The 25649-nt window shown below is 43.9% G+C and overlaps 1 protein-coding gene across 2 annotated transcripts in view; it reads left to right on the forward strand.

The window, feature by feature from the left end:
- The window catches only part of LOC115363200 (CASK interacting protein 2), a 98148-nt gene that overhangs the window by 28550 nt on the left and 43949 nt on the right, over window positions 1–25649 (forward strand). For both annotated transcript variants that reach the window (XM_030057303.1, XM_030057304.1), the window contains exon 3: window positions 14674–14725. In XM_030057303.1, coding sequence (XP_029913163.1) covers window positions 14674–14725 — 52 coding nt within the window. The remainder of the gene's footprint in view (window positions 1–14673; window positions 14726–25649) is intronic.

The raw sequence follows: 25649 nt of genomic DNA on the forward strand, positions 1-25649 counted from the left end.
ATGCTGCACATCTGAGCTTCATTCAAACCCACATATTTTTTTTTTTGTACATTCTAGTGGAGACCCCAAGGTTTCCAGAGATACCCAACATGTCCTGTTGAATTACAGCAGAATGTGTTTACAGACATACATAAGACAGCTGTATGTTTTCGATTTAATGTAATGGTGCGGCAATAAAACAAATGGCATCTTGGGTTTGAATGTTTCCCTCAATACTGCCCCGGGGTGCTGCTGAGTGTGCAACTCAAGTCTTTGCGAGTGATCTTTATATGTTTAAATGTTTATGTTTTCAAATGTTTGTTATGTGTTTATTTGTTTTGTGTGTCATACATTATGGGAACATTGGTGGCAAAACAGTTTTCCATTTATTTAGACTAATAAAGTTCAGTTCATTTCAGTGAAGTGCTGTAATCAGCATAATAGAATGTGTATGTGATGTCACACAATATGTGAAAACATTTTTTTTCTTTGATTGCTAATTAACAGGACATTGAAGGGAAAAACTGTTCAAGAGGAAAAACCAAGGCTTTCACAGTAGTTACTGTCACAATACAGCGTCTGTACAATTGAGTTGCCATGGTTGCACTTTACACACATCATCATCCTCTGTGAAGAAATATTATTATCAGTTCAGCTTCTCCAAAATGGGCATAAATGAGAATAAAGAGCAGGAGCAGCTGAACAGGACAGAAGATGAGATTGTAATTCTCCTTGAAGAAAATGTTTGTGGCGGTCAAATTGCTGCTCCTTAACAACGTGAGCTTTGTTTACAGTGTCCAGTCACTCCTCCCTGTCCTGGAGAATGTGTCTCAGTATCTCCTCTTCCTTTTCAAAACCCATAAATTCAGCCATTGTTTGTGATAGACAAAATTATTTTCCTTTTAAGAGGCTGACGGTGTCCCTTAAAATGTTCAGAGGAAAACAGCTGCTGAGGGGCTTTTAGAAACGCGTAACGGAACCGATGGGAATACTCCAGCAGCTAAAGGCAAAAATTTACAGATCAAAAGGTTTTCCCTTTACAACATCCTAAGGAACCTCTTATGGAGATTTTATGCAACTCTTTTTTTTTCCTGAGGCATCCTTAGATTAAATTTTAAGGGTAACTTTAGCCAAAGCTTTATGCAGAGTGGGTTTATGCAACTGGGCACAGCAGTTTAACTCACTGACAGGACAAATTGCTGTTTCCCATTAACTGCCCCCTTTAACGAGCATGATGTGTGTGTGTGTGTGTGTGTGTGTGTGTGTGTGTGTGTGTGTGTGTGAGTGTGTGTGCTGTAACAAATTTGAATATGAGACGGCCCTGTGCTCTGCCCACATGTGTGCAAGCCTCTGTGTGTGTGTGAGACACATTCAGAGCTCATATCTTCCCATGTTTGTGTTGGCTCCTGCGGTAGTGTATGTGTTCGTGTGTGTGTGTGTGTGTGTGTGTGTCCACACACTCCTGCAGGCTCATCTGTAGGCTCTTGTATTTCCATGCCATGGCGTTCCTCCTCATACCAAAGTGTCTCAGCCCTCCAAACCCCAGACTCCCTCCAGACTGGGAAGACAGCGCAGGGCTTCGAGTTTCACGCTGCTTCTTCTGCGACAGAAACCCTCTGAGAATCCTTCTTCTCCATTCTGACTGATCCACACACTCAGCTTTTTCAATAAAGTGTCCGTGGGTCTATAAAAAGTCCTAAATGTAAGGTGATATGTGTATCAGTTTAACACCAGTAAATCATTACCACATTACCTCTGAGGCATAATAGACCTCCAGAGTGGTTGTGGCTTCCAGGGGACATCCAGTTCTCTGTTTTATTGTGTATGGTCAAAACTGAACAGGGTCTCTGGTTCCCATTTGCCAATAATTTGGTCCTTTAAATATGTTAAACTGTGACATTAGGACGACCGCAGGGTGGATCTGGTACATATGTTATCGACTTAATCTGTTTTTAAACATGTATTTACTATGAAACTAGGTCTGAAACACATCCTGAGATGTTAACTTCAGTGTCACCGGCTCTAATGCTATGCTATGTTATGTTTTTTTTTTTTTCATTGCAGTTTAAACGTGCCAGTGCATAACAACAGATAAAGAAATCCACCATAAATACAAAGATATTAAAGGAGAGGTCTGGTTTTTGTCAACCCAGCCTGCATTAATACGTTGCTCCGTATTATTTATAACAGCACACAGCTCAGCCTCGCCTCTGCAGCTTTGGTGAGGAGAAACTGCAGCTTCTTGCTAGCACCGTCCAACAGGGCTCTCGTTTTCAGCCTCAAAAACCTTTATATATATATATGTTCTTTTTGGAAAGAGGAAGCGCACAGCACATTCACATACATCTTGAAATTGTCCACCCAAAAAAATATTACAAACGGTGCTCTCTTAACAAGTTTTATCTAGCATTTATGGTAATATATTGCCTTGTGTACATTCACAGTGTTCAGCTGCTACTCTGCTACTTGAACTCGAACCTTGGAATTTCCGTCTTGTAAATTTTGACAGTATTATGTTCACAGGAAAAATGGATGTTCTCTTTGCTATTCCCCTGGAGGAAAATTCAGTTTCTTCTTCTTGTGAGCGTTCATTTATTACGAGCTGACACTGTGAACACTGTGTTGTCGCGAATCGTAAATTAACGAAGATAGAAACTCTCAGGTTGAGCCGAGCAGGCGAGCGCGTGGATGGATAAGACCACGGGCTAGAGGCGGTCCCTCCACGTGTACACCACATTTTACATCTGTCTTCCTGAACCCTGCTGAACATGGCAGGCGAGCGCTCGCACCTTGTTGACATTCCTGTCGGGCCGTTAGAGCGTTGGGCTGTTTAGCGCCGAGACAGCCAGGAAAGCAGGCGCTGCAGATAGGACGGGATTAGAGAAAGAAGCCCGGTGTTATCTGCCCTGTTACGCGTCTGACGTCTGAGTTATCGGGCCCGTTCTTGTCTGCTGATAAGAAGAGCGCGGCGCTAGCAAAGCAGCTGAGAGGCACTGAGCACGGTGGCTGGCACGGGACAGGGGATGCATGAAGTTCAGTTCATGCATCGTGTTGCTCTGGGTTGGAGGAGTTTGAGTTGCACCAGTAGATGAGTTTCCTGATATGTGGGATTTTTTGAAAGTCGGATATCAGCCAGCCAGTGTCGTCCATCTTTGATTTGATGGGACGTTTTGTGTTACTTTCAAGTCAGTTCCCCAAAAGTATGTGTGAATATGATATTACTTGAGGGTCTTTGTGTCTGATGGTGCTAAATCTGTGGTTCTCAACTGGTGGTTGGCGGTCCAGTGGTCTGCAGGTGTGTGGGTTCATTTGGTGAAATGAAAAATATGAAAAAGTTTTTGTGTTTTTTTGTCTGATTTTATTTTGTTTTTTCAAATTGTAACAAATATCTGGCACAGTGCTTTGTTTTTAACCATTGTTTCCCATTGTAGCATGTAAGCAGGACTAGCTTCACTGATGAAGGGGAAACTAGCTCAATCCACAATATGGCAAATATGACACTGAATGTAAGCTATTAAACATGGTGTCACTTACACTGAAGATAACATAACTCATGACCTTTTCCAGTAAAGAAACAACATATTTTATCGTCATATTGCGATATGACTTTCTTTGTTATCTTGTTTTAACGGTGCAGGAAGACATTGTACTTTTCATTTTGCGAGCATTTGAGAACCACTCGGTCTGTCTCTTTTTCAGAGACTTTTCCACCCTGACAAATCCTGATGATATGCTGAATTCTTGTGGACACTGTTGGCAGCTTCAGTCCATATATATATATTGTATCAAAAGCATCCATATTTATTGCATGAGAAGCATATGATATCAGGCCAGCCGCGACTGGACTTGAGCGTGATTGTCATTTCTCTGTTCTTTGCCCATGTAAGACTGCTTTAAAGTTTTAAAGGAGATCAAACTTTACTGATATTCCTGAGGAAATTGGGTCATCTCCTCCGCAAGTTGTGAGCGGGTACAGCTAGATAGACTCGCAGCTAATGGAAGGCATTTAAACACACCACTTTTGGTAGTTATGTTGAGTAGAAATGTGTGGAAATGAAAGTGGACCTCAGCACTGTGTTTGCGTGCCGCTGTGCTCCTGTTCGGCATGTGAAGCACAGTAATAGATTGTGAATGGAGCAGGGGGAGGTCCTAGTTTCTCCGGCATTACCCTAATCATCAGAGGAGGAGTTCGGAGCCAGAGAGGAAAATAGACTGTGAAGGAAAGCAGGGGGGATGGAGACGGGGGGGAAAAAGCGAGAGTAGTCTGTGTTGGACAAACATGGAAGTCGAGAAAGGGGGAGGAGGGGGTCGCAGGTTGACTCTATCTGGAGTTAGATACCTTCTCAGTCAGTTTTTCCTCTGCCTTTCTGACTGTCTATCATTCTGTCTGTTTTTCCTCATCCCTCGGGGAGCGCTCTGTGCCGACACAATGGTTAAGCCTCCCGCGCGGTGGAACAATGGTCTTGGGAAAGGAAGTGTAGAAGGGGCCCTGCTCAAGTCCCCGCTTTGTTCCTGAGAGCTCCTCCACGCCTAGGAGAGCCTCTGTCAACACACCCCCCCTCCCCTTCCTCTGACACCCATGTCACAGCCAGGTTACAGCCAAACGCCTTGGAGGTCCAGCACACACCCACCCGCCCACACACACACACACACACACATTCACATCCACTGTTTGTGCTCCAACTCCTATTTCCTCACTGTTTTCCTGTAAAGAAGCTCCTACTAAGTGTCTTCTCACACACCAAATACATACCACTATACCAAAAAATTAGAGTTACTGTTGTTACTAATAGCTGTTTGTAATTTTGCTTTTACTTGAGTATGTTTTGACTTGGGTAAAATGCTTTGTGAAAGGTGCAACATTTAGTTTTAAGACTGCATAATTACTGCAAAGCAAACTTCTTCATTTCACTTCAGCTTAAACTTAAGCTGTAAATAAAAGACGCTTCTACTCAAGTGGGATATTTTGATACTCTCTCCGCCCCAGCCACTTACACAAGGGTCATTGCACTTGCTCTGGAACACCAACAATGACACACACACACACACACACACACACACACAGGCACCACCCTGTAGGAGGTGATGGAGCGAACCGGAAAAGTGGCTCACAATGCGAGGTGCATTCCACCGCGGGGGAAAACAACACGTAAACAAAGACGACCAGGAGGAGGTACACTGAGATGGGCTTGTCTCTGCCCGGTCGTGCATGAGCGTTCAGTTTTACTGTGTTCCACCTTAAAATGAGTGGTTATTTTTGTACACTGTGAGCATCATGGGAAAATATTGTACAAACTGTGAGAGAGTTGGAAGAGAGGCCTCCTTTTCGCTGCGCAGGGCGAAGTGAGAACGGGCTTTTCCATTCTGGCGTCGGTGTTTTCATCACCTAAAGTCCCAAGGATTGTAACACCATTTCTCGAGGGTAGAGTTTTTTACATTCATCTTTCAGATCCTTTACATGTCGGTTCGCTTGATCTGTTCGATGGGGTTGTTGTCTTTTTCAGTCGCTGATGTTCAAAGAACGCACCAAAGGTACATGTTTATGAAGGGAAAAGCTCACAAGCCAAGGAGCGACGTGAAGAAAAACGACATCTTGTTAATGGTGTGGAGCTGTACAAGCTACCCAGACACATCTAATAACAGTCGCTGATACCGGCACACTTCTTATGTTTGGCATGAGTGTGTACACTTTAAAGATGTTAAATCACGTGCAGTTTGCAAATGGGACAGGTGCATGACCTGCAAATCCACAAACTGTTCGCTCAGTCTAGTTGTAACTACGATATTTGCCAGCCAGACATTTTTAATTTGGTCAAACATACATAGCTCCTGTATCGATTTGTTTTCTTTCCAAAGTCTGCAGAAGGGGAACGAGCCCATCACATGGCACCTGTGACAAAAAAAAACTCAACTCATTTATGGTAATTTATGATGGCAGTTTATTTTTTGTCATTTGGACAGTGCGTCACATGGATCCAACCAGCACGCATGAACCCAGGCAACATAAGCCAGCTGCATAACATATGTAATCACAGAGCTTGATTTAAATCCTGTGCCACAGTGTTCCCTCAGCTACGGACTATTTTTGCCTGGCAAATTTGTGCCAGCATTGGGAAGCATGCAGATCGCTGAAAGAGTCCTTCCATTATTGCACCTCTTGTTTTACACAGTCATATTTTATATTTTGTTTACTGCTGTAATAAGATAGGTATTGCCATGTGGTCATTTTATATGAGCAATTTATTCATGTAACTTTCAGAAAATTTGCTGTATTGTGATATGAATCGTTATTGGGATATTAAAGGACTTGTATCGGGATATAAGATTTGGGTCATATCGCACAGCCCTAGTTGCACCTGCTTACACACATATTTTACTTCTTGGGTTATTCTCCCCTCAGATGTAGAAACACAAAGCCTCAGTCCCACCTCTGCTGTTTTCCTAACCCTTACGGCCCCTGACAGTTTAGCCTATTCTTTGCTGCTGCGTCTGCAGCAATAACATGGGTGGTCTGGCCCAAAGCTGCTTAATGAACTGAAAAGTGATGACCAAGAACCAAGGTCTCAGGAAATGCCCATCATTTGCCCCCCCCAGCCCTCACTCCATGTCTTCCTGGGTTAGAAAAAAGCTTCTACCTGTTCACAGAGGGGCTTTTCCTGCCCAGTTTGGCCAGATGTTTCTGCAGGATTAGGCTGTGAGGATTAACTAAGACGTATATCTCACAAGGTGCTGCCGAGCTTCCGGTGAGCTACTGATGATTTTACGGCAGAAAGGCTGTTGGAGTCAAATCTACAGAAGCAGGCCAGGATTTTAACGACATGCACAATCAAATAGAAAATCGCATGAAAGAGAGAATAAATAAACTGGCGTGTATCAGAATTGCAAAAGGCATTAGTCCATATATAGCCAGCTCTTAACAGACTGTGGGAAAGCTGTTTTTCATGATGTAAACATGCACGATAAGTTAACTCGCCGAATGGCCTGTGATGTCTCGCCTTTTTGAGCCACAGCCACATCAGACAAACAGGAAGAACAGGGTGTTTGCGCTGTATCTGCCATATCTGTGTATTTGACTTATACACACTGAAGTAAACTGGCGAAATGATCTGTATTTACATGTGTGTGATCGTGGTCCAATTTGGCACCGTGTCTAGATGGGGCGGGGCGGGGCGGGGGGGGGTGAAGGTTGGGGGTGCGGGTGGCCTGTCCAAACATGACATTGAGTTGGAGGACAGGCCAAAGGGAAAAAAAAAAAACGTCCATTGTGTTCCTGCTACTGTCCCCGTCCCAAAGCACTGATAAGCCTGGAAAAAGCCAGTCTTAGCGACTCCACTCCACTCTGCCGCTGCCACTGTGGAGCTGCCTGGCTGTCCCCATTCACTCGGCAGATAAGAGGCAGATCCTGTCCCGTTCCTGGGCCAAACGCACATACAGCTTGCTGTGTTCCTGTGCCAGGCCCTCTGAAGGCCAGAGGGGCGGGGAGCAGAGTAGCTGTGAACTCGGAGCTGGAAAGTGCAGACGCCGATCGCTGCCCAGGGTTTCCTCTGAGACTACTCCGTCTTCAAACAGAGCTGCTGGATCAAACAAACCAGCTACTGTCCCTGATACACTAAACAATCAGCCCTCCATTTGTCAGGGAGGGGAAAAAAAAAAAAAGCTTTGCACTAGCCCTTTAATCATGTGAGACGTCTGCTTGCCAAGTGGTTGAATCCTTTTGAGTGCTGCTGGTAAAAGACACCATCACACACAAGGGTTATACCAATGCAGAGTTTTGAAAGCCAGTAGCAATGCTGATATTTATTTATTTATTTTTTTTTTTTCCACATTTAAATTCTGAGTATTTCTCTGCCAAAAAAAATGACAAGCATTCAGTGTTCACCACAGAACTTTATTCTTGGCAGGGTTCAAAAGCCTCTGTTGTGTGACACTGAAGACGCAGCAACACCAAACATTTTGGGAGCTGTTTATTTGAACTCCAGTGTTTAGAGTGTTTAGCCTCTTGTTTGTTGCTGTGGATTTGTGCCGTTCAGACAATGGCTGAACGTGTGGTCCCAGTCATCTTCAGGTGAAGTTATTTAGGAGTGAGAATTACAGGAAACAATCTCAAAACGCAAGGGTTGATGGATAAAAGACATCAGAACACAGAAGAAACAAAAAATCATAAAAAGAAAACGCAGATACATCAAAATGTAAAAAACATAAAACATAAAAAGTGTAAAAACATAAAACATAAAAGTATTAAAACATAAAAACATAAAACAAAACATAAAAATATAAAAAAGAGATGGGCACTGACATCTTGTAGCCAGCAGTTCCTTGGAAAGCCGAGCGTAGCGCCACGTTCACATGGCGACCGACAGAGCAACAGGCGACAAGTCGTTTCAGTGGAAGCGGTCGACGTGAAGCTGTAAATGCACATGTGAGACGTCGCCTACAAAACAGAAGCTGAACTGGCTTTAATTTATTGTTATTATTTTTTTTTTCAGTACTGCAGTGATGTAGGCAAGCAGCAGCCAGTTAGTTGCAAACAAACTTCTGCTTTCCCCAAGAAGTTTAGATCTTCATACTTCCACTTCCTACCATTTAAAGCTAAGTAAAAACAAATTCTTATCAGTTTACCAGTATATTGGACCACTTGATATCGGTGTTTCAGTGTCTTCCCTCTCTGATATTGGAGGTTATTAAAGATTAAATTAAATTCTCAAGCTCTTTTAACCCCGCCTCCCGTTTGATTGGTCGACTTGAGCGATCCCGGCGGCAGTACATTTTAGTTTTGTTGCTCTAGAGCTGATACCATAGTAATGCTGGAGCCAGATCAGAAACCACACAACAGCCATGTGGGTTCAGTCCCACTTTATCAGCAAGATGAAGACGTGTGTTGTTTTTTTATGGCTCCTTATAAAGCTATTAAGCCCCGTTTATATTTAGATTACAAGATTGAATCTGGAGTATCGGCTGTAAGTGGTGGGAATTAAACCGCCGATGTTTTTCAGGGAACGGCTTTTGAGAAGAGTCTGTTGTGCTCTTTTGGACTACAGGCTGTTTCCTTTAAACAAAAAAGAAAAAAAAAAGTTACTTTTACTTTTAGTGCAGCAGCTTTTGAATGTATAATGGTGACATGGTCTCTACATTGTACCACAATGAGAGCAGAGAGGAAAATGATGGGCTGCCAGTCAATCTAGTTTGTTTATTGCCTCGTCCCAAATGCAGTCATTTTAGCCCTAAGAAACAAAAAGATTTCTGAGGCGTTGCCTGTTCTTTTATGGACAGACATATAATCATAGTTTTGATACTCACAGTGGTTGTCTAATTTTAGTCAGGAGATTTTACAACAGATTCCCTCTCAGCCTGTTGCACCAGAGGCACAGGCTGGGACTCGAGTCCATGTGCCTGATCCCAGGGAGACTTCCCAAATTTGCAGACTCCTGCAAAACCTCCCCGTTGCCCTGCATTCTTGTGGCAGCAAATCCATGGGACGTTTTACTTCCAGCTCAAATTATAAAAAGATATGGAGTCCCTGCAAATGTTGTAACTGAAACAGGCTCCGGCTTTGCTCTGGCCCTCACTCTCTCTCCATAAACAACATTAAAAATAACTTTGAGCAAATGTGCAGCAGATGATAGCCTTAAGAGGACCAGTGACTGCAATATTTAGCAGCGGCTAGTTACTGCCTGCTGCATTAAGGCAAATACCAGTCTGCCCGAGCTGCCACTGACATGATGAGACGGGTTTGATATCAGATTGGTCTTGTTGCATGGTGGTGAGACGGGCTCAAAACTTTTATAAACCTTTATATGGACAATTAACTATTATTTCCAATCTGGGTGTTGTTTTCCTAGATTCTGCCATGATGATTTAGTGTGTTTAAATTTTTATCTGACTTCACCATAGAGCTTTATATACCTCCTGTTTGCTTGCGGTGCTGTTCTGCAGTGTACATACACAGACAAACATACACACACACACATGCACACACATGCACACACACTTCCATAGGGCTGATGTAATCTCCGACAGCGTATGCTCCAGAAAACATAAAAAAAAAAGTGATTAAAACACTTCCTCGCTTTCACACTGAAACAGGAGCTTCCCACATCCTATATCTGATTAGCCACTGCCTGAAACTCGTGCATGTTGCAGCATCAGATATGCTATTTTAGAGACACCATGAACTCCTGTGACTTTTACTTCCTGGAAAACAGAATATCTACAGTGGTGACCTCATGCTTCCCCTTTCGACCACTCAAGAATTTTTGAACAACAATTTTTTAATCTCACCCCTTCACCCATCCCAACCTATTGATGCAGAGTCAATCCAATTTATCATTTTCTAAGTGATGCGCAAATAATAATAATGATAATAAAATCCCAGAATTCCCCCGTCGTGCAGGAGATGTTTTCTCGTCCCAAACACATTTTTTTTTTCTGTCCGACGGCTCCAGTCTTGAACCCTGCCTCCTACTGCCCCAACATCCTTTAACAGGAAACACGTAAAATGAAGGACATAAAAGTGCCTTGTCATGGTTTTGTTAACTAGTCGGTCAGTAAACTGTTGCTGCTGCCTAATTTGGGATGTTCTGTAAATAGCACCTGCTGTCAGTGCAAAAACCCATTAATGTCAAGCTCCGAGTGATTAACATCAAACAGGATATGTGGGGATTTTCGGTAGGCTGCGACATCGAAAATCTGTGGGAATGTGTCAACACTTTGCAGCAAATCCATCAATGTTGATGGTCCGAAAGATGAGAAATGACTATCAGTTATACTCACTCCATTACTGTCAATCATACTCACAAAAAGCAAGAATTATTGACCCCTTCTTATCCGAATCCTTTCAAATTTGCGGTCCAATCTAGTTCACGACCCTTACCGGAAGAGCCTTATTTGTTTTGGTGACCCCATGACCTTTCCGCTAGCGCCACCATCAGGCCAAGCTTTCAGTTTTTATTCAGATCTTTTCACATTTGCTGTGGACGGACAGAGTTACGAGTTGTCACCGAGGAGGACTCTGGTCTTTTTGGAGATACCCTGATGTCCTTCACCAAAAACACATCCAGTTTTTTAATTTCTGATTCCGTGTGATTTTGAATGTCAGATTGGGAAATGTGGCGTTGAGTGTTACTTTGGAGATCACTGCTTCGGTTCTGTGTGTGTGTGTGTGTGTGTGTGTGTGTGTGTGTGTGTGTGTGTGTGCAGCGCTCCCACTGAGCTGGGGGTTGGGGGGGTGTAAAGCTCTGAAGTGAAGAGACTGATGTAAATTTAAACACAATCAATTCTCATAATGTCAAAAACTAGCGATATAAGGCCCATGTTGAAAATAACCAGATTTGTTCTTTAAGGAGGGGAGGCAGCGTTTTTTTATGGCTCTCACTTTGCGCTTTCTGCTTCTTCTCTCTCTCCCTCTTTCTGTCTCTCTCTATCTTTCTCCCTCCCTTTCTCTCTGTTTTGCTCTCTCTCCAGTGTTTAGGATTCAGTGTGTGTGTGTGTATGTGTGTGTGCACGCTGCGTATTCTTTGCGCACGTGCAGCATCTGATTTATTCCCATTAATTATGGAATTCAGGTCATTATCAAAGCGGTGCACCAAACCTCAGGGGGGAAGCCTGCTGCGCTGCTGAGGTTGCGAATAGGAACTTACTTCAAAGCGCTGTTGTCGTGTTTTCGGTGAGGTTAAATTATCATTATTATTTTTTTGTGTATGGGATGTCAGAAATGTTAAAGATTCGGTGTTGCTTCCGTGTCCCGATCTGGCTCTAAAGCAAGCCAAACCATAGTAACCCGCATGGTGTTACATAAAGAGGAAAAAATTACACAACATGACGTTTGCGGATCCAAAAATAACTATTAATTCGCTAATGAGAAGTATTTTACCATCATCACTTCTCAAAAGACCACGCGTAACACCTGGACTGTATCAGTATAGAATGAGCTTGTTTAGATACCATGTCATTTAAATATATTACAGACATCAAGAGCAGAAAGAATAGTAACAGTATATCCATCAGCTATGGCATAAATCCAGAAAAAATATAAAATAATATTAATAATACTAATAATGAACTTTACCCGACAGATATGTCCAGTAAGCAGGAGAAAATGGGTTATTTATAGACCAATTTTAGTCAAAAAATCACACTCTGCTGTTGGCTTGGCGCATATTGAGGGTATACAAGTAGCAGGAGAGCTGGTTTTGTACATTCTGGGCTGAGGGTGATGCTGGAGGAAGTCACGAGGTCAAACGAGTTGACAGGGTTCTTCCTCTGGGGAGCATGAATATACGGCGCTTTTCAAACCACGTGGGAATCTGCCTAATGGACTCTGAGAAATGTTGCCTTGAAGTAAAGTGTTAAACAGACAGATGGACTGACATGACTGGCGCTTTTATCCCCTGTCTGTCAGCGGGACAAAAACTGCTTTAGAGAAAAATATACCAGCGAAAAGACTCCAGTGCAGCGATAATGAGTATTGTAGACGACACAGGAGCTGAAGGTGAAAGTGTTGGGTTGTGTCGCCTGGTTTCTCCTCTGTGGGCGTCTCCAGTGTCTGGGATTGTTCTCCCATCCTGCCCTTTGTGCCCCCTGCAGAATGACCCTTGACCTCCCGTGGCCTCTGATAGTAAACACTGACTCGGGCAGCGTCACACTCACCTTCAGACATCGTGGGAGACCATCCTGCGGCCACATGACCCAAGCGCCGTGTTGCTCGTGTCATGTGAGAGGCGGCACAGCTGATACACACCGCGTCTGTATCTCTGCCCCTAAATACAACATTTCTGGCGTCGCACAGTAACGTGATTGTGTGATGATTCAGAGCAGGCTCTCTGGCCTTTGCTCCGAGTGGCTGAGTGACTTGCACTCGTGTTGAATGCAGCTTTTTCACTTACAGTGCAGAGTCAATGACCGTGGCATTATAATGACATGCTTATTAAACGCAAGCCGGGCCACAACTGTACCGCACAGAGTAGAGACTTTGTTAGGCGTGCACCGAGTTTAAAAAGGAAAGCGCTTTGCATTGCATGAAGCCGAAATGCCATGTGAGGGAACATTCCAGCGAAGGGGTGGGTGGAGATGTAAAGTCACTTGACGAGAGTAACAGAGTCGCAAAATGAGGCAATAGGAAGACACAGATCTCGCTATTGATCCAGCCCTTCGCTCCGGGGGCGGTGAATGTCTCCATCACTTGACTCGGTCTAAAGCTCTGACCAAAAGCGCCCAGAGGGGGAGTCTGCGGTCGGGTCCTGTGGTGACCGCTGACAGCAACATTGTCCTCATGTAAAGGCCTGGGGGAGGAAAGCGGGGAGTCATTGTCTCGCAGCAGATCAAAGGGACCCAACTTTTATTCTTCCATGGTCTTAGCGGTGTAGCGTCCTCTGACCTGGCTGAGGAAGTCGAGCCGGGGTCAGAGGCTAATGACGCTTCCTGGAGATCCAACCGAAAGAGAAAGAGGAGGGATTTATGACCCTGTCATCGGTCAGGTGTCCTGCTTGGCTGAATAAACTCTCAGTAGGAAATGTGCGGCTGTCACAGCTCTGTAATCACAGTCTGTGTCACCGGCTGGATTTCCTCCACAGATATCAGGAGAGAAGGATAGATTTATGAGAGAGAGCAGTGCTCACACTAGTTTGGCACCCTAAGGAGACTTGGAGTCTCCATAGTCTACCCTCCCTGGGACACTGACTCCAGCCGTCTCCCCTACCAGACACTGTATCTTTATGAGAAAATGTCTCTGTAGTCAGAGAGCCTGCAGGCCTTCGGCTTTACCAGCTTGAAACTGATGTGATGTTATTTATGTTTCAGTTTTCAGTCGGTGGAACTAACTTATTACATTTACTCATGGGGCTGTAATTGAGTAGCTTTTTGTGTACTTTATTGAGTTAGGTGAGGGGTTTTGTGAGTAATTTTTGTTAGTTTTCATTGTAAATCAATGCATTACACACTACATATGTTGCTGACTCTGTAAACATCAGAAACTAAGTGCAGTCAGTAAGCAGAGATGAGAAGAGAAATCTGGCTTTACTTTATTGGCGCACCTTTTTCTATTTTTCAAATTTCCAAATAAAATAATCTGAACTTTGTACTCTTGTCCTTTTAGAATTACATGTAAAAGATTGCATCCAACAAATTCATTGTGTCTCAAAAGAAACGTTCATTAACTTTAGAGTGCATTTTACTTTTTACTTTTAATTAAGTCGATTTTTAGAGTAGCACTTCAACTTAAGTAAAACATCAGCAAACTAAATTTTTGTGCTTGAGCAACAATTTCTTGTACTCTTTCCACCTCTGCTGTTCTCGAGGCGTTACACAAACTCAGATGGATGCTTTGTCGAATGTTGTGTCACTCACCATGCTTCTGCGTAAGCGAATCCAAATGTGATCGTGACATTTTTGCAATTATAATGAAGAGCAAAGACCAAACAAAAACCACAGGAATCTTTGTGAAAGACAAATCTAGGAATAAATAAATACATAAATAGATAACAGTCAAGGATCCAGGGGCAAAAAGCTCTCACCAAGCTGATAGTTTGGTGACCTCACTGATTAGTTTGTCCCTGAAATCTCTTAAATGTGATTGTGTTTTGGAAGTTTTGGTAGTGCATGAAATTATTTTCCGTGAACTTGTGGCACCCAGTGAAGAATCAGAATGTGCAGCATTTTATCCAAATATTAATGTTTTGTGTTCTTTTGTGCTCTCTGCAGAGTTGCTGGGCTCTACCAAGAGACTGAATGTCAACTACCAGGATTCAGATGGGTGAGTGATGAAGTCAAAGCTATAAAAAGATTTTTTTCTTTCAGTGAGGTTGCTGCTCAGACAAAAATTCTCTGCTGGGTCCACTCATTATGCTCCCTCTGCATCTATAAAGCACAATTTCCACTATGCAATGTATCCTGCTATGCTATTCAGGCTGTGGCGTTCAAAACCAAGGCTGACAAGGCAGACACGCATGCCCGGCGTCCCGCTTATGACATCATTCTCCCATTTCTCCCGGGTAGGGTCACCATCGTTTCCAATCTGTTGAGCTGAATTATCAGCTACAATGAAGTGTTAGTGGTATTGGCTGTCAAAACAGTCATTTGCAGCTCAGCTCGTAGTTTTTCCCACTCCTTCTTTCCCTGAACCAGAGGCCACCACCACAGTCTGCTAACCCCCAGTTACCCCATCAGCCAGTGGAAACGCTGACTGGTAAATTTTCCCCGCTCGACGCTTATTAGCATGGAAGAAGAAACAGATGAAAAAAAAAAAAAGTTAGGCCTAGCTTCTCGCCTCATCAATATTTCTCTTTGTGAAAAGTTTTTTTTTTTTTTTTTTTTTTCCTATCCCACATTTAAGTTCCCGGTTCCCCTTGTTTCCTCTCGCCCCTTTTTCCTCTTTCTCTCAGCGGTGGTTTATCTTTGTACACAGCCTTGCTAGCTGCTTGTTGTTGTTTTTTTGTATAACACTGAACTCTTGCAAAGGTAGCCCACATACAGCGCTCACAAGTCAGGTGTAAAGTTGACTACCAACCTTCGCCTGAATGTGAAATTCTGGGCCCAACACATTTCCTCTCTCTAGTTTCGTCACATTATCGTCTCTGTCACAGATTTGCAGAGTTTTTATCTGCGTGTCTCAGTTTTTATCTGCATATATCTCTCTTTCCAACCCAAATAATTACTTTGCAAACAAAAAGCTAACTCTGCAGCATGCTGAATATGCAGCTGGCTGTTCTGTGGGTGGGTTTGCCTGGGAATGGGCAGTATATCAATATAATAGCGATATCATAATTTGAGACTATTTGAGACTAGATACCATCTGAGATTTTGGATACTGTAATCTGTAAGTGACACAGCAAAGAGATGACATTTTCTGAACTTATTAGACTGTTGTACTTTTTCTGTTCTTGGCCTCTATCTGCTTAACCGTCATATCCACATTCAACAGTCATCCTTGCAAAATTGTCATAATGTCGATATTGGGGTATTTGGTCACACCTGATGTGATATTTGATTTTGTCCATATTGCCCAGCCCTAGTTTTGCCAACATTTTATCAACATTTGTGTGTGATGGGTCATTTAAAACTACACTGATTGTGTCCAGGTTATAAAAAAAAAATGCAAAAATTAATCTTCTTTGCATATACAAATCTGGAAGTCTCAAAAATGCGAACCAATCAGAAAGTGGCTCACACCCACCGGGGCGTCCCCTGTGAGGCAGAGTTCAACTGAGACTGAGAGGAGGCTTCGTAAACACCGCTGATAAACACGACTTAACGGCCCCCTGGACAAAACAACTGTCAAAGTTGGTGCCTTTTCAGCTCTAAGTAAACACTGTTGACCTGACAAAAGCCCAGAGGGAGCAGCAGACAGCGACTAAAGAGCAGCTTTAGATAAGCTGTGGCCCTGAGAGGGCAGTAAAACAGGCCGGTTAGGGAGCGCGAGATGTTGGCACACCGTATATCACCGGCCCCATCCCGAGCCCCGTCAGCCCTGTTTGTTCTGCATCTCCTCCTCCTCCTCCTCCTTGTTGGTCCCTCAGAGGGCAGGGAGTTTGAGAGGTGGAGCCTGGCAGGATCAAAGGTCAGCGATGGGCGTCAGGGGAAGAGTCTGGCTGGTACCGCACCTCAGAGAAGGAGGAATAAAGAAGAAGAAGGAAAGAGTGGAGGCTTACATGGCTGATACGGTGATGTGTTTTGGGTGCAGCATTAGCATGTCTGAGTTGTAATTGGCATTTTCCCCTCTGCAAGTGTGTGTATCTGTGTGTGTGTGAGAGTGTGTTGGGGCTAATAGCCTCCATGGGGACTGTGGATCTCAAGCAGAGGAAAAGGTCTTTCATTATTCATCAGTGCCGTCGGCGCTGCGCCGGGCGATGTAGCACTAAACATAGACCGAGTCCCGCCTCTTCTGCAGCAATCGCACTCCGCATCTTAACACAACATTCCTGTTGCACAAGATCCCACAGAGCTGGCAGTGCCCACCGCCTCACTCGTTTATGCCATGTTTATGCACTGGCAGGCAACACTCAGGAACTTATTTGTGTGTGTGTGTGTGTGTGTGTGTGTTTATGGTTGGTGTATCATTGTGAAATCACCAGCATGCTGTTAATCCCATGTAATGCTTGTTAGGATTATTCATTCTTACTCACCACTTGACAGCCTGAAATCAGATATAGCCTGATACATGAGACTAACAACATCACACGCTAACAAATACACGTTTACTGATCATTAAAGGCACATGGATTTTTTTCTTCCTCATGTACAAATACAGAATATTTTACCAAGATGATATGTCACCCATCCAGTTGCCACCAAATTTTTCATTCTTTCTCCCTCATATTGGTGATTATTAGTATAATTTGCATCAGGTATATTTATTTTTTGGCCCCCATAATCAAAGTTCGGGAAAGACGCTGCAGATCGGCGTCCATCATGTGCGGTTTCCGAGCCTCTGCTGCCTGTTTTTGGACAAAATTTGGGGGCAGTGATGGTTTGTATTTTGAAATACAAACCAGGCCGAAAAGTCCTCAAGCTGCAGGAAGCAAGGGTGACTTGAACCTTTATTAAAATGTTTTAACTTTTTTTTTTTTTTTTAATAAGTACAGAGTATTTTATCAACATCAGCTGAAATTCGCAGCAGTCCCAGCTTGTCTTTTTTTTGTGTTGCTTTGTTTGATTCACTTGAATATATAGCCTCTACATTTTTTAATACTTGTCAAGTGGGTTATTGAATATAATAGATTAACTGATGAAATCATTTTTTTTTTTGGAGTAGATTAATAGAAAAATACCAGTGGCAGTAGGTTATGTCTAATAAAACAGCAGCGTTTCAGCCAAGGCTCCTCTTCTGGCTCCTTTTCTAAACCAGCAGTTCCCAAAACTGCGGTCCGGGGTCCACCATGGGTCCTTCAGAGAGAGGCAGGGGGTCAACAGCAAATGAAGGAATCCATTGATTTCACTTTCATGATGTTTCCTGGAGGTTGAAACAACAAGGGAGTGTTTTGACCATATTTTAGTTTGACTGTACCCATTTTTCTTATCTCACCGCCTAGCAACATGAAAAAGTTGGAGGAACCCTCTTCTGAGTTTTATTTGTAGCCAAAGTTCATGTCATTTACATTTTGGCACCAGGGCGGCTTCATTTGCTGTTAGGAGGTGGATCAGTGTTGATTTGTAGATCTCTGCTGATAAACTCAACGTACGTGATTTGGACGGGAATCTACGAGGACGGGACAGGGGAGTGTGTGTGTACCCTCTTTGTACAATTTCCTGCCCAGCCCCGCCTCTCCAGGTGTATCCACAGCGCCGCAGTCTGTTATCACTGATTGATGTTCTGGATGAGTGGAAAGTTTTGAGTTGTTTCTGCTCAAGAGAGTCAAGAGAGAGGATGTGACTGTGCTCCGTGAAATGTTGGCCGCGTGATCTCATCAGGTGAGGACTTGCAGACACACCGATCACCCTGATGAAAGGGTGTTACTCAGCCTTCTCCGTGTGGGCGTGGCACAGATCTTACTCATAATTCTGTGTTATTAAGGGTTTGTGTGTGTGTGTGTGTGTGTGTGTGTGTGTGTGTTTAGGTCGGCTTTTCATCACTGTTTTGTTTGCTCTGTTTGTGTGTGAGAGAAAGAGAGAATATTTGCCTTTATTTACATGCATGCCAGTGTGTGTGTGTGCTCACTTGCCTGTGTGTGTATTTTGCCCTCTGAGGAAGGCGAACAAACACACATGGGGTGCAGTAACGTGTGTAAAAGAAGGTCTTTTCTGCATCCCTGTGAGACAAATTAGTATTTGAGGCTCCGCTGACGTCTCCGGCTGCCTGTTGGCCCCGTGTTTGGGGTGTGTTTCTATGGAGAGTGGCTCTGGAATGGGGTCCGTCTGAATGGCCGTGGTGGGAGCGTTGGCCTTTTGTACGGCTGCAGAGCCCCGGGCCTGCCAGCACCCGTCAGCGCTGCCCTGACATCTGAGGCGGCGGATGGAAACGAGCAGGCCAGCGCTGGCCAGAGCGGCTGCAACAAGTGATACTCAGTTTCCCAACAGAGTCCTGCACCGAACAGCCAGCTCGCCATCTGTGATGGTGAAAGGCACACTCATTTCTGAAAAATAATCCACCCTCCGACATTCTTACGCTGACCGATGAAGCTGCCAGTAGTCAATGTTTAGTTCCAGTATTCAGCAGCTTTTAATTTGAAAATTACTATTTCCAAAAAAAGAAAATTATGATGAAGAGATGAGTAATCTCTTATTGAAGAGAGATTATCACAAATAGAAAATGAAAAAGATAAAACAATAGAAAAAACAAAATGGTAGAGAGAACCTGATTCACATTAGAGAAGGAAGGCATGTACACACCAATATCAAAGTATTCGAAAAAAGGCAGATATTGAAGCAGTATATTGCTAAACTGATAACCTGGTCTGTTTCTAATAAGATACAGACAATCTTTTAAGCTCAGTACGCGTTCACTACATGTTCAGTACGTTCACCTGCGGGTTGAATGTGCAGGTAGATGGAGCGATAACGAAAGGACTTTTTCTCATCAAAATAAAAGCAGGAGCTGCACTCCTTACTCAACCTGTTGCGTAGCTGCATTGCATTCTGGTCCATCTGCTGCTCCTGTGGTGGAGAATCCAGCCTCTCTGCCTCTTCTACGATGACTTTCTCCCTGTAGGAACGTTGATCCAAAATGGTGGTTCTGTAAAGGGACGGACACCAAAACCTGATCAGTTTTTTTATTTGCTGATGGATCAGGCTCAAACTGAGGTTTAATAATAATAAAAAATAGATATATTGTCTAATCAGGGTCATCTTATCTAATATTTGATTGGAGAGTTTTAGCGTTGTGTAAATGCTCTTTACCAAAAATGAAGTTGTGGGGGAAAACTGACTACTGCGATGAATGATGAACACATGAAAACAATTGAAAGAGCTGGTATTGGCAGTGATTTCGATCTTAAAAAAATCAGCAATGCAGCAAGTAATTGTGTTAAGAAACTTTACCGTAGCCTTACGTAAAGTCTGGGAATGCCAGACCGCCGCCTTAACATGTACCTCTTGTGTTTCTGAACAAATTAGAGCGCTCTTTCTTTGAAACCAAACCAAAGCTCTTTTATTGACATCTCATCCCGTATGAGACATGTGTCAGCTCCGCTCGGTACACTGTGTAAGGACGGCTGCAGCAGTGGCGGTGTAATTTTTACAGCCTCTATATTGTTCACCATGCGCCGGCTTGCCCTAACCTGCACTCATAAAGAACTCCTTGTAAATGTTCGTCAAAGTCGAGCCTTCTTGTAGCTCTTGTCACCAAAAAACCCATCGGCTCGTAAAAAAAAAAAAAAAAAAAAGAGAGAGCATGGAAAATTCACCAAAGGCATGAGCAGAGAACATCAAGGCAGAGGAGATTTCTCCCTCTTGCTTTCTGGATTTGAGCTCTTGCCTCCAGTGTTTTTTAGTTCCCGCGTCGACACGGCCGGACCACGGGGGACGGCCAGTTTGCTGAGCTGATTTGCACTGAGCTGAGACTGGAAGTTTAGCCGGTAGCATCTGGTCTCTGCCGCGTCAGACCGCCGAATTAGTGTGTCTGCTCTGTGTATCAGGCGGATACTCGTCTTTTCTAAAGTTGGGTATCATCCAGTCGGTGACTACGATTACAAGAAGACAGATTTTTGAGAGTAACCATGCTAAGACAGGAGCTCAGAAAACATGTTAAAATGTGTTGGTGATTACCCAGAAACCCAGGTTACAAGCGGAAGGTCAGTTTTCAGGTGCGGTGCTGCAGGTGTGTTTTACATTTCCTTATACAGTTGGTTCACCTTTCGTGGCCTCGCAGTTTCGTGGATTTTTTTTTGTGCAATTTTGCATGGTTTTTTTTTTACAGCACATTGTTTTCTGCATCCTGATTGGCTAAGAGACTGTAGACCATTGTCAATCAATCTCCTCCGTGCCGTGTCTCCTGTACAGCACAGAATGAATTCAGCTTGCCTAAAGTGTGTACTGAGGGGTTTTACAGCCTTAAAACATCTATAATAATTGTAAAAAATCAAGCTGACTACTTCGCGGATTTCGCCTATTGCGGGTTATTTTTAGAACGTAACTCCCGCGATTAACGAGGGCCCACTGTATTTTCAACTAGGGGTGGGAAAAAAAATCGATTCACTTATTCACACTGTTTTTCTTTCCTTTTTTTTTTATTACTGAATCGATTGGACACAGCAACATCAAATATTGAATCAATAAAGATATCGGTGTCCTATGAAGCCAGACGACCTGTGGAATCTGTTGGTACCAGGCCAAATTTTGATGAGGGAAAATCTGGTAAAATCTGGTATGGCCATTTTCAAAGAAGTTCCCTTGACCTCTGACCTCAGGATACTGTATCTGAATGAAAATGCGTTCTTTAGGTACTCACCTCTGCATTCCCGCCTCATGCTCATCTCATGCAGCTGAGGACCAAACCATGCAGGTTTTTGCATGCAGCACAAATGTGTTTTTGTGGCCGATTGTAAACTGGTATTTGTGCACACTCAGGCCTCAACAGTCTTGGAGTCAAAGATGTTTTTTTGCAAACACAGCAAGCACTGTGTTAGTAATTTGTCTTTGGTGTCCACATGTAGCCACTGGCCAGGAATTTTGGATGGAAACTGTAACTTGCAGGTTTCCTCATTTACCTTCTCTCCTCTCAAAATTACGCTTTAACCTGGAAATAAATAATTTTAATGGTAGCTATCCCTCTAACTTGATACTGTTGTTTGAATTAGGTTCCATCAACAACTATGGCTGCAACTGAGAGACAAACAAAAAGAAACATTTCGACATTGGGAAAGCTCAGGATGTGGTGCATTCAGGGATCTTCGGACAGTATTCTTTGGGAAATACGCCAATTCTCCATCTCCTGCAGCACCTCCAGTTCCCTCATCTACGCTTAACATTCGTTTTCTCACGATGCTTTGGTCCGGCGGCACTGGCAGAAACCCCGAGTGGGAAAGTGAGGAAAGGGAAATTGGTCAACCAAAGAAATCTTTAGTTGAGAACGGCCTGAAATTTAAGCAACATAGGCCTTTTAGCTGTTGGCAGCTTCCATCCCAAAAGTATCTGTATCGACTTTTCAAACCCCAGTCAAACTGCACTCCCAGTCGGGGCAGACCGAGAGGGGCACGAGCGGCCGGGGCGCTCCAGGAATGTGGCACAATCAGTGGGAATGTCATCTGACGTGACGGCGTCGTGAACCGCTGAGGCTGTAACTCTCCCTCTCTGTCTGCATGGATCACCAGTGTGTGTGTGTGTGTGTGTGTGTGTGTGTGTGTGTGTGCATGCTTGTGTTGTGTGTGGCTGCTCCTTGCATTTGATACGGCCGCGGTGCATTCCAGTCTGCAGGGATGACACCACTTCAAACCAACAGGGGGGCCTGGAGGAGGGCAGGTCAGCTCTCTGTGGAGAGGGTCACGACACTCTCCCTCTCTCTCCATAAATATCCCTCCCTGTCCCTCCGTCTCCCCTCTCTGTTCTCTCCGGCTCTCCTCTCCTCCTCAGTGACGAGTGGCGACGGTGATGAGAGGTGGGGTCATAGAGGGCCTTGTTCTCCCAGAGAACGTGAGAGAGGAGAGGAAAGAGCGAGGGAGGAGGGCCGAGGAGAGAGAAAAGGAAAAGACCCGGGGCTTTTTCAACACAGAGGCTTTTCAAGGGCCTGTTCTCCGCTGAGGACTGTCAGGTGCTGCCAGCCACAGAACAGGACGGAGAATTGAAGAGCAGGACAGAGGGGGGATTGTCTGCCTCCCTCCCTCCCCCGACGGCCTCTTTCAGTGCTCAGCCCCCTGCGTTAAGTCCCCGGCCCCTCGCTCGCTTCGTGCAGCCCGCCCTGCATGGCGGCCGGCGGACCAAACAGAAGCTAACAGCGGGGCCGCCCCGTCTTCCCCACGGGACGGTGCACACAGAGCTGCTGTGTTAAACAGCTGCTATGCAATGCTAATTATTGCTCTCAGATTAACCCATCATGTATGCAATTATAGTAAAGTCCTGCTTTGATGGATAACTACTGTGTGTGTGTGTTTCTCCGGGTGTAATACTTCATTTATTGCAGTTGTGCAGATTCAGCTGCATTGATCTCAAGAGAGAATGGATCGCTCCGACTTCGGCCCGAATAAATATGAAATGCTTTAAATGGAATTATTCACAATGTGATGATCTAACAGAAAAGGATGAATTGCACCTTTTCATCTGTCATTTTTGATGCCTTTTTTTTGTCTTACATAATTGTGCATCTTTATTTAATGGATATAAAAGTTCTGGCAAAAAAGTATTGAAGTACTGAATCTAGCTGCTGTGCAAGAGCAGAGTGTTTCTTCAGTATTTTTTTGCAATACTGCATCGATTCTCAGGCCCCTTGAATCAATACGTATCACATATCCGCTTTTTTTTTTTTTTTTTCATATGATGCTATGACATCCACATTTTAGTGTACTTTTGTTCCCGTCAGCCAGTTGGTTTTAGTGCTTTGGACCCGCTGTGATCTCCGCTGGCTGAGACGTTTGCACAGTAGTCAGGCTATGAGAAAAAAAAAAAAAAAAAAAAAAAAAAAGTATGGATCATAGGTTCCAGGTCATTAAAAATCCATGCTGACATTTTCGACGGCCTCCAAACTGCAGGAAAAACAAGTCGACAACTCGCCTCCGTGTGTTTGCACAAGACTTCTCGAGACTTTGAGCTGAAAATGACTCCGAGATCCCCCCCGAATCAAAGACGAATTAGCGGAAAGCGGGGCCAAGATCATTTTGGATTGAGCTCTAACAGTAGCACGTCCAGCAATAACAACTTCAATCTTATCTGCGTGCAGTTGTACAAAATTAAGAAAGATTTAGCCTTGACTATCCCATAACCGGCAGAGCGGGCCCGCCAGCTGCTTCGTGTAACTTCCATCATCAACTTTCCTCGGCTCTGGTGTGAATCCCCTCCAGAGCCCGCCTTACAGTAAATGTGTTATTTTGATATGCCGGCAAATAATGAAGCTGTTCCACTTGAGACTCCTCGTTACCGGCCTCCAGGGACACCGGTATCCTTTTTTTCCTTTTTCAAACTAATTATCTCACTCATGCAATTACACAACAGCGGCCAGACACTCGAGCCTCAGAGCGCTCTCCTCTCCAGACGTTCCCCAGACATCCCATTGTTTTAAACCCCGCTCCTCAAAACGCAGACGTGCCGCTTTGGTGAGATGATTGCAGATGTTAAAATAGTGAAATACTTGGGAGCGTGATAGGATTCCTTTTTCTCTCTTTCCTCTCTCTCTCTTGGTAACCCTCCCCTCTGCGCTCACACACGGGGCAGCCCCTCGTAATCCCATCCATTAGTCCCGGAGATGCCCTTGGCGCTGTCCGTTACTATGCCCACATGAATGCCATCGCTGACGTTACACAACGCGGGGAGGAGGAGGCAAGTGCACCACTCATGTCAAAAACAAAACCTCCCTTTCTGTCATTTCTCTCTTTTATTTCGTCGCTTTCTTCTTCCCTCCCCAGAGCTCCTCTTAATGTCTCTGGGCTGCTTTGTTGTTCACCCCACGACCGCATGTAGCCCAGAGGCCTGCGTCCTCTCCCGCCTGTCTGTGGTCAACACGTGCAGGCAGGCAGACAGATGTGACTGCGTACTACTGCGTAACGGTAGTACAGGGAAGGAAAATATTCATACTTAACCTTTTGAAGCCTGAGTGGATTCATTTTATTTCTTAAAAAAAAAAAAAGGAAAAACAGCGATGAGGATTTAGCAAAAAATTGAGGCTGGATTGGCAAAAAAAAAAATGCCAAATTAATCCCCAACTTTTTTTTTTTCCTTGCCAAGAAATGACCAGAAAATTAGCAAAAAAGAAAGGAAATGGGAAATTACTAGAAAAGTATCAAAAAAAAAAAAAAAAATGGAAAAATGTATTTATAATTATTAAAATGGTATTTAAAAGGTCAGATCAGTGATGATCATAAATAAATTATAAATGTTGTACTGCAGTTTATTCAGTGTACTTCATCAAAGTTTAGCCCATAATATTGTGCAACTAAAGAAGCTATAATCAAAACATGTGATGCAAGATTTTATTGCATTTCTGCAATTTATGGAGTGAAGTTGGAGCGAAAGATAAAATACATTTTCTCCTCTTTTGCAAAAGGACTTTCCCCCAGTATCCAACAGGTTTCTTCAAGTCCTGTGTGTGTGTGTGTGTGTTTGGTGATTTATACATGTGGTGTGTGGTGTCTGGACTCGCTGCTGTATGAATAGGAGGGAGGAGGCCGAACCGTCTTGTTACTCACCAAATATCTGAGTAACAGATATTATGAGCCTCTGCGGGGCATCGCTCTGTATCGGCATGCCCCGGCAGCAGGCACGGCACTTTGAAGCAAAATCGATCCCACCCTGCCTCCCCGCCGCGCCCCCGCTCACACCGCTTCCCGTCATGAAACGTGGGCGAGAGGAATATGTATCGGATTTTGGTGAAATTTGAGCCAATTGTGTAACTCGCCGCAGCGCTGAGGCGTTTCCAGATTTCCACGTTATTCACTGACATGTTCACTGTTGTTGTTTTTCACATGAAGTGAAACTTTAAATGGCTCTTCTTTTTGGTGAGTCATTTCCCCGACTCCAGGAGCGCTCAAATTAAAATTAAACAGGAATTCCACTTTTTGACATTATGAGCTTTATAACCTCACAGCAGCAGGATATGTTGA

Source organism: Myripristis murdjan, chromosome 8 (genome assembly GCF_902150065.1).
Source record: "Myripristis murdjan chromosome 8, fMyrMur1.1, whole genome shotgun sequence".
NCBI lineage: Eukaryota > Metazoa > Chordata > Actinopteri > Holocentriformes > Holocentridae > Myripristis > Myripristis murdjan.